Genomic DNA, 15,694 nt, shown 5'->3' with positions numbered 1-15,694 from the left:
TATTTTTTGTAGGAAATACTTATAAAATTTGTCATGAAAAAAAATTGCAAAAAATTGCTGTCAATTTTTTTACTAAATATTTTATATAAAATACTTTTTACAACAAATTTTGTAGGAAATACTTCTGAATTTTATAATTTTGTAAAAAATAATTACCCACGAAGAAATGACTTGCTAATTAAGATTTTTAGAAAAAATAGCATGAAAAAGTTTTTACTTGCAATTTTTTTTAATAAATTTGTAAAAAAAATCACATATAATATAAGAAATTTTAATAATATTGTGTTATAATTTCTCTTGGACCTTTCTAAGTCTTCCTTTCATCATAGGTCCACCTAAGTCTCGAATGTGGTCTTGGTTTTGATGCCTCAAGCCATATCCTTGGGCTCTAAGTCTCGAATGTGGTCTTGGTTTTGATGCCTCAAGCCATATCCTTGGGCTTTGATGTCTACAACATATTTTACATAAACAAAAAAAATTGAGTTTCATATAAGGAAATAAATCCTTAAGCTTTGATGTTAAACATCATTAAAATCACCTCTTATGTAAATTTGGCCAAGATCCTATTGTCGTTATGTCTTCCATGAATTCTCCTCAAAACATCTATCAACCAAACACATATAATATAAAACGGTTTTATTATTATTATTATTATTATTATTATTATTATTATTATTATTATTATTATTATTATATATATATATATATATTTATTTATTTATTTATTTTATTTTTTTTCTTGATCATATATATCTAGATTTTAATTTTCGTATCTGCAAATACAAGTTTAATTAGCCTTTGGTATTTCAATCGTTTTATTTTTTATTTCTACTGCCAAAGTATTATAAAAAATTGTTAAGATGATATTATTATGACATGTCATATTATCTCCATATTTTAATATCATAGCATGATAAGTAGTGAACTAAAATTAAACAATATATATATATATATATATATATATATATATATATATATATATATATATATATATATATATATATATATATATATATATATATATAACTAAAATTGGAAAAAGAAAATGACATAAAATAAAAAATAAACGTGGACTGAACAAACAACTGACAGTTTTGTAGAAAGAAACAAATAATATGAAGGAAGTTAATATATGAATTCAATTTAAAATTACTCTAACGTAAAAATGTTAATTAACAACGAAAAATCAACCAATTATATAATGCATAATTTAAATTTTGTCATTAATGAAAACTTTAAATTTTGTTATTCAAGTCATCAATCATCAATGATGATACATGATCGGAAATTGAAGATCAATCTCTCTCTGTCTTTCTCAACTTTATTTTTTCTCTATTATTGCAAGATCACTCACTTATATCTTGCATAAAAAAAAAGTCCAGGTTCTGTCCCTTTAAAACATAGCACCTAAAAAAGCTTGAGTTCAAACACTTTAAACTGTAGATTGAAAAAATAAAAGGCTTATTTTTCACACTTTAAACTCATTATTAAATAACTCAAGTTAAGCTAGTTGTTCAAACTCATTTTTTGTTTCACCTGTTTCCATTTAAGTAACTTTATTTGTTTTCGATGTATATCTTAATCTACGGTTTATGTTCTTCACACTTTTCTCTATATGTGATAACGACGGAAATGCATGTCATTTTGTCTTCATCTTTATGCAGGTTGATTATATACTAATATGATATGTTATTTATGAATTTTAATAAAAAAATATTGTTTAAATTTATTTGTTGTGATAAGATTAACCTATGATTGAAATTCAGTGCAGAAGTGTGTTATTAGTGTGGGGTTGGAGCTTTGTTTGGCTTAATGTGCCTAAGGATGTGAACCTATGGAGGGTTACTTTCAACTTCAGATTTTGCAGTGCAGGAACAGTAAGAACTACTGTTTGAACCATATATTTTGGAAGCATTAGGGTTTGTACACAGTGCACTCTTCTGCATAATTATTTTGCATTAATTTGTATTTATCTTGGTATGTTATATACCCACCTGACATATACCTGCTAAATGTTATTTAGATTGTTCTAGGCAATATAGTGTAGTATTTGGTTGAATTTTTTTTTTCGTCACAAATCTGTGGTAAGTATTTTCATGCAGCAGTTTATATTCTGTCCTTTAGTTGAAAAATGTGATTTCTTAACTTGTGTTTAAGCAAGGATTTGTGCGTATTTGAATCACTAAAATTTTCTTTTTTTTTAAATAGGTTGTTTTGATAAAATAATTGAATTATTTTAGATTTCAATTTTATTATTTAGATTAATTTATATTTCAGGACAAACTTAACCTTATTTTTAAGTCTGAATTTACTTAGTTCGACCTTCGATTAGGGATGATTTGTCTTGATTTTCGGTCTCAATCGACTCCTAAAGATTCAACTTCAGCTAACTAGGCTCGACCTTTTAGTCTAGCTAGACTCGTTTTGACTTTTAACTTGGGTTGATTGATTTCAACCTCAGTTTAGGTCAATTCAACTTGACCTTCGACCAGATGACACCACTCGACCTTTGGACCAATGTTGCTCGATCTTTGATCAGAACAGACTCGACTCGACCTTCGTGAGTGCAGTGAAAATGTGAAACTTCCTCCTCAATATAAAATTTATAGACTCACACTTAAGTTCTCAACAATCTTCTCCTCAATATGAATATTTAAAATTCTTTTATTTTATTCATTTGAAATACTTTCCAAAATTTCATAAATTTAAATTCTTTCTAATTACTTTATCTTAATAAATCATTTTAGTGTGAAGAATTTTAAATTATTCAAATAAATGAATTATACATTTCTATATTATCTCATTCAAATGCAACGTAGACCTTATTTGTATATTTTATCTAATGTGTGCTGATTGAAAAAAAAAAAACAAATAACTCAGAGAAATTATTAAAAGCGATATTTATCTTGTATGAAAGAGTAACTTTAAACCATTTAAACCATAGGGGGAACTTAAGTAATTCATTGCAGAAATGGATGTAATGTCTATTATACATAAATTAAAATTTGTATAGTATTTTCTGTTTCTTTTGTTTTAATTTTCTTTAACTAGTTTTAAATTATGTTTTTAGTGTTTATAAACTATGGGATGTTTTTCAATTATTTCTCAAATAAGACTGTTTTATAAAAGGATAATGAAAATTTAATTCACTTTTTTTATCTACTTTTAATCCACCACTTCAATCACCATTAAATCATTACATCACATCACTTGAAAGAATTAAAATAAATGATCTAAGAATTATTGAAATAATAAGTTAAAAGTGAATAAAAAAATTGGATTAAATTATGTTTATCTTTTATAAAATATCGACAAATTCTTCTAATGTGATTTGAGAAAGAATTAAAATATTAACTATTATTATATATGGCAGAACGACAAAAAATTATAGTTAGTATATATATGGTGATTTGGAGAAATCTTTACAGATTATAGTTCTCTAAGTGTATTTTAGAAAGAGAATATAAGTTTATAAAAGTAATAAACTTATTAAGCATAACATAGTGTAACTTGTATAGCATGTGATTACTAAAAAGAAACTCGTCCACAATAATATGATGCATTTTAAAGAATAAAAAATGGGGGATCGTGGTGCACGAGGTGAATATAATATAATAAGACAATAAGGTCTGAATCATAGAATAATATAATATAATAATCTATGATATGATGTCTGAATCCAGAAGTCAAAAACACCATTTTTTATGCGCCACGTCTTTGGTGGTCCATGTCAATGGTTATGGATGTCACTTATTTACCTAATATTTTACTGTATCAAGATAATATATTTAAGGGTTAAATATGTTTTTGGTCCCTCAAGTTTCAACGAAATTTGAAATTAGTTCTTCATCAAAACTTTATATTAATTTAGTCCTTCATCTTTCAAAATGCATGAATTTAGTCCTTTTAATCAAATTTTGTTAAGTTTATCTAACGTTTCAAGCACATTTCATGATAGTATTTAAGTTAATACTGAAGCAAAAATGTGTCAAACAGTATAAATAATTTAAATACTATCATGAAATGCACTTAAAACATCAGATAAACTTAACAAAATTTGGTTAAAAGGACTAAATTCATGCATGAAAGATGAATGACTAAATTGGTCAAAAGTTTTGATGAGGGACTAATTCCAAATTTCGCTGAAACTTGAGGGACCAAAAACATATTTAACCCTATATTTAAAGCCTCTGTTCTTCAAACTTCTCCAAATATCATCACAATTTTTATATTCTTATCTAAATGCCACCAAATAAACGGGTTCTCTAAACTTAATCACTAAATCAATTATATTGTTTCCATTTCAAGTTACCCTATGCTATTCTCCATTTTAAAATTTGAAATTGTGTCATACTTTTATTTTTTTAAAGTTTCTCAAAAAGTTATTAAGAAAAAATATATTTGAATTGCTATGGATGTCGAAACATTTATATTTATAAAAAATTACAGAAAAACTATTCATCTAATAAATTACATATAATAAATCAATTTTATTAGATTAAATTAGATATAAATCTATTTACTAGGTTAAGCAGGAATTCAAAGTCGTGTATCAATAAAATGAGTAAAATAAATTGTATATAAAAGAATCTAAAATTTCCTTCTTTTTAAATTTTGAGATAATATATATGTTACTAATTTTAAAATTCATTTTCCTTGAATTTGTCCTGTTAGCATTTTTTTTTTCACACAAAGATAAAGGGACCAGACCTGAAAACGACATTTGAGGTTGGTCGGTAGAGATTTTTCTTGCTTTTCAGGACCAGCATTTTTTTAGCAGATTATATATATATATATATATATATATTTCATTATGAAACTTTATTCATCGTATGAAAAATACTATTTATTAGGAAAAATAACTTTAATAAAATATAAAAATAAAAGATATAAAACTTTTTTTGTTAACAAAATGATTATATATAATAAAATTTTGATTATTATATTATTTTGATATATTATCAAATTTTAACACTTCGTACATAGACATGATAAGATAAAATACATTTTTATTTTATTTTAATTTACTTTACTTCATTTTACATTGTATTATGCAAACTCACATTGCCATATTATGATCATTATATTATTCACTGAATTGTATACCGAAACTGTTAAATAACAAATTGAAGTTGTTTTGATAATGCAAAAGTATTAAAAAACTCCATTGTTATTGATAATTTTAACAGTTTGTATGGAATTCTAAATTCAAAGTCCATTATCAGTTTGTTATTATCGTATAAATTAAAAAAAAAACTTATTCAAGTTATTATTATTATTATTATATATTTGCTAATGTTAAAATATTTCCTTTTGCTAAAAATACAAAGTTAACTGTTTTCAAATATTTAAAATATTATAATATATACTAGTTTTTGTTATCTTGATGATTGTTAGAAGTAATTATAAATGTTTTTGAAAGGGAGGAAAAATGTTAATCATAACTTTGTTTTAAGTAAGACCCATAAATGATTGAAACACACACCTTCTGTTTGTTTGAATGCAGACTGAAGATACTCTTATCTTATCTTATATTTTTTTTTTTCTAGAGAAACCCGTCAATGAATTCATATGTTTTTTTATTAAAAATTGTGTAATTTTATTTTTGAATTACTTAATATATATATATATATATATATATATATATATATATATTAAAATAAATAAATACTATCTGGAAAGAGGATTTATTGGTAAGAAAATCATGTCATTGATGCGATATAATTTCTAATTTAAAAAGATAAAGATAATTTTATTAATGAAAATATTCCAGTAAAATTAAAGTATTATGAGGAGCATAATTACAATTTATAGAATCAAAATCATATTTCTTCACACTATTTTCATTTTATAATAATAATACATTATCATTATTAAAGTAGTTATATGCCACCTCATCGATTACAAGTGTTGGACCCATTACCCACATGACTGATAGATTGATTTAGATTGGACATTTGAGTCAATAATTAAGGATCCATCATGATATATTAAAAAATGAGTCACAACTTTTTGATAAATATTTTTCTTTACATTAAATTAAGTTTTGTTTAATTGTTTCATGCATTTAATTTTTTTCAATTAATTATTTTTAAACTAAAATAATATTTATGATAAAAAGTTATTTATAAAATGAATAAAAAAAATTATAATAAAATTCAAAAAGTTAATTTATATTTAATTTTTAAATTAAAAAAGGAATACACGTATTTTAGTATATAGAAAGTGCATTCTAGTTTTTTTTTTCTATTTTTTCGATAGGACATTTTAAATTATATTGATATTTAAAGTGAGAAAAAAAAAAACTCAGCAGCAAAATCTGTGTGCGGCACACACCCAAGATGAAATGAGGTGGACATTTCCAATTTATCATCAAATATATCAACATTTATTTTCTTATATATTTTAAATTTATATATCAATTTTACTATTAATAAATAAACATGCAAACTAATCTAAAAAAATACAGTTCATATTTGTATAATAATAATGTATTATTTGTTACTTTTAGATCCACTCCTCGTGTACGTATAAAATAAATGTAAAAATTAAACATATTTAGTATAGTCAAATTTCATAGATCTTTTCAAAAATATATTTTTTTAAATAATACTAATAAGATACAGCTCGATGTATATAAAAATTGACATCTTTTCTAGTTTGAAATATTAAAAAAATTCGATACAAATCTAATATTTTTTACTCATGTTAAGCTTATTTAAATCGACCACCAATATAAATTATGGATCGTAATATGAATTTTCTGAGAAAAGATTCAACTAGAAGAAACTTTTGTCGATATATTTAAATCATTAGTTAATGTCTTTTGAAATCTGAGGCACGTGTACTGTTTGTCTAAATAGACATTTTTCACACGTGTCCATCTTGTATTTGTCGATATGTTAGGAAGATAATTTGCATATCTTATCCATAAGAAATGAGTACATACTATATTTAAAAAAAAAAAGTAATAGTATATAAAACAGTCAAATAATACAATATGGTATCAAAATATGTGTTATGAACATTTTTTTAAGAAGAGATATACGTGGAAATCCAAAGAACACACAAAAAAAAAATGATATTTCCTATAATAATCTATTTCGTATCTCAAAAAGTTATTTCCTTTGGTGAATACCCAGAAAAGGTACTATTTAGAATTTCAAAATCTAACCTAGCTGGTGTATACGTGGCATGAAATAAAAAATTAATCAAATCTTCATTTGATTGGTAATTTATTGCAACAAAAACTACTACTACTAATTATGAAACGAGACAATTATCATAATTACAGTAATGTCGAAGAAAATGTCAGGTTTTACATACTCTCGACCCAAAACCTTAAGGCAATAGGTTTATGGGTCTTTATTCTTATATAGTGCTCTACTTCTCATTTTTAGTTAATATGGTGGGACTTAGACTCACACTTGAATTTCTAACAGAAAACACAGTTTATCTTGTGCTCATACAACTCATTCATAAGGTTGCTTAAGATTTTTTTTTCTGATAATTATTCTCTCAAATCGAATACTAAAAATGTGAGTTTGTTTTTCTTTTTCAACGTGTTAATCTATTAATAACGAGATATGGGTACCTTAATATTTGAATTCTTGTAAATGAGTTTAGGTAGAAAAGAAAATCAAATTTACAATATACTTATATAATTAAAGATAAACTTTATTTTAATGAATTGATTTTGTAAATAAATTAAGATTAAAATAATTTTTTAATATAGTATTGTTTATCAATGCTTTAGTTTCGATCATATTTTTGTTTATTATTTAAAACTAAATTAAGTAGATATGAATACTTTTTCATCGGGTCAACAAATACTGACTTTTTCGATCTAGCTAAAGTGTTTTGTTCTAAACTTCTACAAAGAGGATGAATTTAGTGTAGAAATTGCTTATTTCGTGAATTAATCTCACTTAAACATTCAACGAATTTGATTTCTTTTTTACTTAAATTTGAATTAGGATTTCATGCATGTCCCACTAAGACAATCCTTCTTTGATTTTTTGTTGTCGTTTTTTTAGTAACAATGGACATAGGAACAAAAGTACAATGGAGAAAATAGAAATTGAAGATAGTGAAAGAAGAAATGATACGTATGTGGTAACGAGAAATAAATTACACGAATTGCAATGAAATGAACACAAATATTGCAGAAACTAAATAATTAAGGAAAGTAAATGAACTTGTGTAAAAATAAGTTAATGAGAGCAGTGACCAAAATTGCAAAAAACTAATACTAGATTAAATTTTTTTTCCTTTTCGTTGTTCGCGACGTTTTTCATAATATATGTATTGTTTCGACAATTTGTCACTCATTCCTAATACAAACTCAACCTATTTGTATTTTTAACCCACTTTTGACCGTTACACAAAGTAAATTTAAGATTTAAATATGTTACATGCCAAATTGTCCTATAATTGTTCTAGAACGTGGTCACTAGTTAAATGTCACGAGTCTTGAGTAGTTAAGATCCATTATACATGTCTTCATTGCGGTTGTTGCTTTGTTCTTCTTTCTTATTTGCTTTGATACTTTGCTTCAATTGTCTTTTCTTGATCGATGTTAATTATATTATTTTTTCTCTCCTCGATCGACATTCTAATAGAAGGTAAATAGTCGACTTCTAACGAATTACATGTTCATTTTATGTATCCTTCAGTGACATCATCTCTTCTCACTCTTTTTACAATACTTGACATTCAATCAATTGTGCGAAATGCATTTCTATTAGTACTTGACTCCATACATCTTCAATATTTTGAAAGATTTAACTTTTCAATTAATTGTGTGAAATGCATTTCTATTAGCTCTTGACTTCATACATCTTCGGTATTTTGAAAGACTTAACTTTTCAATTAATTGTGCGAAAAGTGCATTTCTATTAGCTCTTGACTCCATAAACCTTCGATGTTTTGAATAATTTCTTTCCACTTCTCGATACCATAAATAAATATTAAGAGATTTTAAGAGTTTATCATTATTGTTTGTTCTTTTCGTACCTCTCTCGATTTTCATACTTAATATTTTTTATGTGAATAAATATATTAAAAATTTGATATCATCTAGAAATAAAATTACTTTATTATATATATAGATGAAAACAAATCTCTCACTTTTACTTAATATTTTTATGATATGAATTAGTTTTAAATTCATTTTTTATATGTGCTAAATTTTTTAATAACCTACCTGATTTTTTATTTTAATTGATATATTGTTTTCTTAGACATTTGACTTGAAAAAGAATACAAAGTTTCAAATATTGAGTCCGTTACTAAAATATTAAGCAAAATCGATTATGATCGAAGCATTCATTTTATATTTATTGTAGCTACATTGTTTATTATTAATTAACTTCAAACTCAATATATAATACCTTGGTATTAGATCATATCCTCAAACATGTGATTCAAATCACATTTTTTAAAATATGGATTATAATGTTGACGTGTTGAAAGTAATAAATAAACACACATCCACATCCTTTCCTTGTCCAATGGAAAAACGAAAAGTAAATGAATTTTTTTTTCAAGACTTAAGAAACTATGTAGTCTTTTTCTTTCCATTTCTATTATTTAAAATGCAGAATGATTAATATATATCTAATGGAATCTATAATTATCTCTAAGTTTTTTACTTTTTTAATACGAACATGTAAAGAATAATTCACTAAGATCAGAGAGAGACAACAAAAATCATCTCATAAAAGCTGTAAAACGACATTTTATTTTTGTTTTCTTTCGGTCACAGGTTCTCACAGCATGAACATGTCAAATTAAATATATTTTTTAAGAATAAACGAAAATGTTTCCCATCATTTATATTATCTACATCTTTAGAATGAAGAAGACAAATAGAACATATTAAAATAATAATTTACTATTATTTCCCTACCACGTCTTCGTGTGCACTTGGGTTTGGTTTGAATATTATTAAATATTAAAGAAATGGTAATAATTTATGTTTTTAATTCATGATTGTTTTGCATGACAGAAAGTGAAGATAGAAGTTGTACCTGTCATTAATAAATTAATGTTGTCAAATCTTCAAAACAAGAATACAAAATATATTATAATTTGCACGCGAGTCACGAGTTGATGAAACAACTTTGGAGTTTACGGTTTGAGAAGTGATTTTCTTTTAATGTCGTTGTTAAACACTTGAACCTTCTTCCTCCTTATTGGGTTTAACCTTACTTACCCATGAAAAGTAACACATTTTTGTCATTATGAATGCATTAAATAAGATTAAACGTTAATGTCATTTTCATTTGCTGAGAGAAAAGTACGAAGAAGAAGGGTAACTCATGTTTGAGACATTTGGGAAAGGTAATCAACTTGTCCCTTCAACAAAAGATTAAAACACTTTAGTATTTTATTAAGAGTTAAATATGTTTTTGTTCCTTAATTTTTAATTTTAGAATTAGTTTATTTAAAAATTTTAGATCAATTTAGTTCTTCATCTTTCAAAATATTTGGATTTAGTCATTTTAATCAAATTTTGTTAGGTTTATTTGATGTTTCGTATGCATTTCAAGAATATATTTGAGTTGTTTATACTGTTTGACATATTTTTGCTTTAATGTTAAGTCAAATACTATTATGAAATACGCTTGAAATGTCAAATAAATTTAACAAAATTTGATTATTAGTTTAAAATTTCGAAATTAACTAATTTCAAAATTCACTGCAAGTTAAAGGACCAAAAATTATTTAACCCTTTTATTAAAAATATATAAACAATACAAACTTCATCATATAAAGGTCGACAAATTTATAATATATAATTATTATTTTATAAAGTATTTTTTTGTATGATTAAAAATCAATTCTAAACTCTATATTTTTAATATAATATAAAATCATATAAAATTTATTCTAAAATTTGTTGTTGATCGAAAGTTTCATCTTCTCACTTTCCTTCTGTAGAGATTTTTCAGGATTCTCCTTTTTTCTTCATAAAAAGGGTAATTAATTTTTATAATTTTTTAAATTACTAAAAAGAAATTAAGGTTTTTCATTGTCTACAACTTTTTAATAATCTTTCAATCTCTATGGACACTTCAAATCCCCTATACTTTCACATAAAATGATTTCGTTCATAACAGTCAAATTAGCATTGTTAAATTTGAAAGCCAACACAATTATATAAGATGTTAATTTTACGCATGCATAAGTTCTGGTTCTCATAAAACTTAGAAACGGTAACAACTTCTACAACGTTGTGGTACACATAAAGAAAAAATAAACGATATTGAAAACACTCCTTATTTATTATATGCAAACTGAGAGAATGCAAATACAAAAGTGCAGACATAGATGCTGTAGTTACACACAGGTAAGCATATACCTAATTTATTCAGAAGTACAATGATAAAAGAAGGAAACCACAGAGTCTTTTCAGATAGAGATACTGTTGGGAATGCCCTTGAAAGTTAACCCTTCCTCACTTGAACGATGGAGCAATGTGTATGGAAGTTCAACTGGTCCAGTTCGGTTTCTCAGACTAGGATCACTGTTCCTTGCACTGATTTTGCTCTCAATTTCACTCAGTTTGCTTCCAAACCTTTTGAAAGCTTCTAATGCCTTGTTATCTGTTGTCCAGTTTGGAGTATCTCTTTGTCCAAGGTAGATCTCATCAGAAGCATGCCTTGATAATATCTCTATCACTGAAAGATCAACGAGGGTTTCATACTTGGGTGTGATTGTTTGCAGATAAGCTGTTTGAGTACTATTCACCAACTCATCATATTCTGGAGTTCCTTCTTCAGGGATAAACCTTCTGCTAAGAGTTGGACGGTTCAGGATATACCCTCCATAAGGGTACTGTCCAAAGTTAACTGCTGCATGAAGAGCAGAAGCTGTCCATATAATAATAGAGCATGATTTGATGAGATCTTCAATGGTTTTCATTTTAGGCCACCATGGTTTATCTTTTAGGTCTGCATGACCCTTCTCCACAGCTTCCTTCCACCATGCTTGGAGTTCAGTATCTTGTTGAACTGCCACATCTGTAGGGTAATACAAGGACACATACTCTTTGACCCATGACTTGATAGCATCCCAAATTTCTAGTCCATCAACAGCATAAGGGTAGTCCTCTATCACAAGACGAAGGCCATGAGGAGCAGAAGGATCTTCAGTAGCCAATCCTCTGAATCAAGTAACAATAAAATGTTATTACACATTCAATAAGCCTCTTGATAAATTTGTTTTTGTAGTTTCAAATCTAGAAAACTTCGTGTTTCCATTAAAGAAAATAGTTTAAAAGAATGGTTGGATTTTACTATAAATACCTCTTGATAAGATCTGCTGGTAAAGCTTGGTCAGTGAAAACCCAGTTCTTGTAAACTGTTGAAGACATCTCAATGGAGTACTTTCCGGGCAAAAATGATTGCTCTATAATGCCTCCTGCATTAATCAAAGATTGTCTAGCAAGTCCATTGATATTAATGGTGTCACGGTAGTGAGGATAGAGAAGTTTATAAATGGGGTGAAGCACACTGAGTTGTCTGTTTGTAGCTATGGCAAATGGCTCCATCACTGCATGAGTATTTAACCTGCAACACCGAAAAGAAGAAAAACATATCAGTAATAGATTCATATACACATACACTATATATGGGTGCAGAAGAAGTTCTTACCAATGACTCATGAGCTGATGATAACCAGAGTCATTCACAATTACATGAGCCTTGGCCAATAGCCAAATTGTGCTTTCAACACCATCCTTTGCAGGCAACACAACTTTGCTCACAGGACCCAAATTATCTCCACCTGGATGTGGCTTGCTTAATTCGATAGCAAGTGGCTTCAAAGTGCTATCATCTTTCAAGAATAAGATTGTTCTGGTGGCATAAGCTCTTGCAATAGGTAGACTGTTTATCTTCCTCAAATATGGAAAGAATGCATCTTGGTAGTCTAATATGAACAATCTCTTAGCAGCAAGTGCCTGTGTTCCAGAGTTTAATTTCAGTGATCACTTTGTTTCATAACTTCAAATTACAAATCTAATATGGCTTCAAGTGCCTCTATTCATGTTTCAAGTGCCTCTAAGTAAAAATTACCTCATCTACTGTGACACCATCCAAGTTAATCTCCAACTGTTCTCTTGTTATGGTACTGGTTTGATCACCATAGAGAGAGGGATCAAGAGAACTTTTTGGTGGGAATTCCTGCCATGGTTAAAAGATGATACATGAGAAAAGATGACACAAATAACAAAAGAAATGCATTAATATTTTAACTTTGTCATCAAAGTTGACCATTTTAGAGACTCAAAATTAAGTGTATAAACTTACCTGAAGAAGACGAACTACATTTGGATTGACACCAGCAATCACTTCTCTTGCAAATTCTTCATCAGTCATCCATTCAGACCTTTTAACTGCACAAATAAAAAAGGAAAAAGTTGAGTAACCAAGTTAATAATTTAATCCAACAAATGCTAATATATTGAAGTTGTTTCGATTAAGTACCTTGGATAACATGGGGCAATGGAAATTGAAGGACATTTTCACCATCACTGCGGAAGAGTTCCTTGAGGGCAGGTACAGGGCTAATTTGGCTCAAAAAATCTGTTGGCAACTTAATTCCACCCTCATAGAGACTACGCACATCGTCGAAGTTCTTAAACTCACTTGATGTGATCCTCAAGTCAAAAATTGCAGATTTTAACAGGGGCAACACGTCCTGAGACAAAGATTTTATTCCATACATGATGAAATCTGATGACTTCAAGTGACCAAAATTTTCATCTCTTGGAACATAAATCGCGCCCGGTTTCTCACTGTCGGGATCTGTCATAAAGCAACCAAATACAACATTAAATCCTTGTTTTTTAATCATATATATTATCAAATTTTACAACTTTTTTCACTTATACAAAACCTATACATTCACGTAGACCACTCTACATAGTTTGTTGCTGTGCAAAACATTACCAAATCTGGAAGTATTTTTAGGATCATTTTAAGTTCTTTTAGTATAGTGTATCTGGAAAGAAAACTTCTTGCATGGGTTAAACAACTTCACCATAGTTATACCATTGGAACTATATGCTCATATATATTATTATTATTATATCATGATCAATGTCAGAAACAAAATAATTGAATATAATTAAAGAAACAGAGTCTAACCTGTCCTGGTTCGTTCTCTACCAGTTCTAACCCTGCGAGGGTAAGGGTGGTCGATAGATCCTCCAAGGACTGGGCGAGGATCACCCTCATCTGGTTTTCCCAAGTCATTATACACGTCATAGTCATAGATTCTATCTTGTTCCTGGCGTTTACCAGTTCCATTTCCTCTAAGAGTCTGCAATTCTTCTTGTCTGTACTTCAGCAATGGAGCTGGTGTTTGACTTGGAAGATATGTCTGCAATATATTCATGAATTAGTTTTCTGATCACTAATAGAATGCAAACAAAAATGATCAAGACTTGGAAAACAGAATCTGGGTATCATAAAAATAGAAGCTTACATCATTCGCAAAGAAAATACGATCTTTCTCGTACTTGTTGAAGTTATAAATCCAGGAGTTACAAACAAACTGAATGGTTCCATGGTTTGGAATGTCCTCAAGAATGACACTGACGAGGAAAAACTCATCAGTCATATAGTTTTTGATGTAAAATGCTCCTGGAATTCCAAATTTAGCATCCCAATCAAAGGAAATACTGTATGCTAGCTGCTTATCTCCCAACGTTGGGAAGGTCGGAAGATTTTTATCCACATATGTTTTTTCTCCAACTTTTCCTTTTCCACTAGCTGCAAACAAACATACACATACAAATAATTATAACAAGCTAAAAAGATGAGTATTTTACATTGATATTAGAAAAAGGGTGATACTTTGCTTGAATATTTTCACACAAATAAAAAACTACGTTAGCCACTTCTTACAAATGTGTAATAGTTAAATAACTCAAGATATGTCCCACTTGGTCACAATGAATTTTGTCCTTCTTTCATCTTTTTCCATCCTTGTAAAGTTAACTTCACCATTCAAGTTTACTAAAAGATAACTTACATGATCAAACTTATAATAATAGTATAAGTGTACGGCAATTATTTAATCAAACTTCATATTCAATGTAAACAGAAGTTAGACAAGTGAGTCCTTGCATTATTGAGGTTTGACAAAAGAATATAGTATTTTAAGAGTGGTTAGAGCTGGATGAGATATGTTCATACATCAGAGGATATTAATTAATAAGAGTTTAATTTAAGCACTGCAAGTTTAGTATAATCACAGTTAATTAGCAACCAGTTCAAGTCTAATCTGTGAAATAATTTATGATAGAAAATAGTGTGGTTGGTAAGATGAGAACAAACCATCAGCTTGAGTAGCACTGATCAAGTGCAAGGAAATATTTCTGCCTGCGAAGGCAGTTGCAGCATCAACCAAATTACCAGCTGCGTCAAGGACCTGGCCAAAGATATTTTTGGCAGTTTCAGTAACACCACCTTTACCAATGGAAGTTAAGGCGTTGAAATCCAACACATTCTTGGGCATCAACACCACAGTGCCCTTTATCTTCGTACCATTGTCAAAGAAGCCACCTATGAGACGTGACATCTTAATTTGCTACTATATAGTGTTTGTTATTCTTTCTGCAGAGGAAGAAGGAGAGAAGAATGAAGCTTAGTTGTGTGTTGTGAAGAGGCCAAGAAAAGCT

General features: G+C 27.9%; 1 protein-coding gene across 1 annotated transcript; it reads right to left on the bottom strand.

Moving 5' to 3' along the window:
• Positions 1-11,269: 11,269 nt before the first annotated feature.
• Positions 11,270-15,680, bottom strand: LOC114166734 (seed linoleate 9S-lipoxygenase-like). The gene is made up of 9 exons (XM_028051520.2): positions 15,351-15,680; positions 14,497-14,783; positions 14,157-14,391; positions 13,494-13,814; positions 13,317-13,402; positions 13,083-13,190; positions 12,660-12,967; positions 12,312-12,575; positions 11,270-12,169 (listed from the first exon to the last, which is right to left on the bottom strand). The coding sequence occupies exons 1-9, from the start codon at positions 15,592-15,594 to the stop codon at positions 11,416-11,418; spliced, it is 2,607 nt and encodes an 868-aa protein (XP_027907321.1). The 5' UTR covers positions 15,595-15,680; the 3' UTR covers positions 11,270-11,415.
• Positions 15,681-15,694: the final 14 nt, after the last annotated feature.

The sequence above is a fragment of the Vigna unguiculata genome, chromosome 10, assembly GCF_037176805.1.
Source record: "Vigna unguiculata cultivar grain cowpea cultivar isolate G323 ecotype 2 chromosome 10, ASM3717680v1, whole genome shotgun sequence".
Taxonomy (NCBI): domain Eukaryota; kingdom Viridiplantae; phylum Streptophyta; class Magnoliopsida; order Fabales; family Fabaceae; genus Vigna; species Vigna unguiculata.
This window is presented reverse-complemented; position numbering and strand designations above follow the sequence as displayed.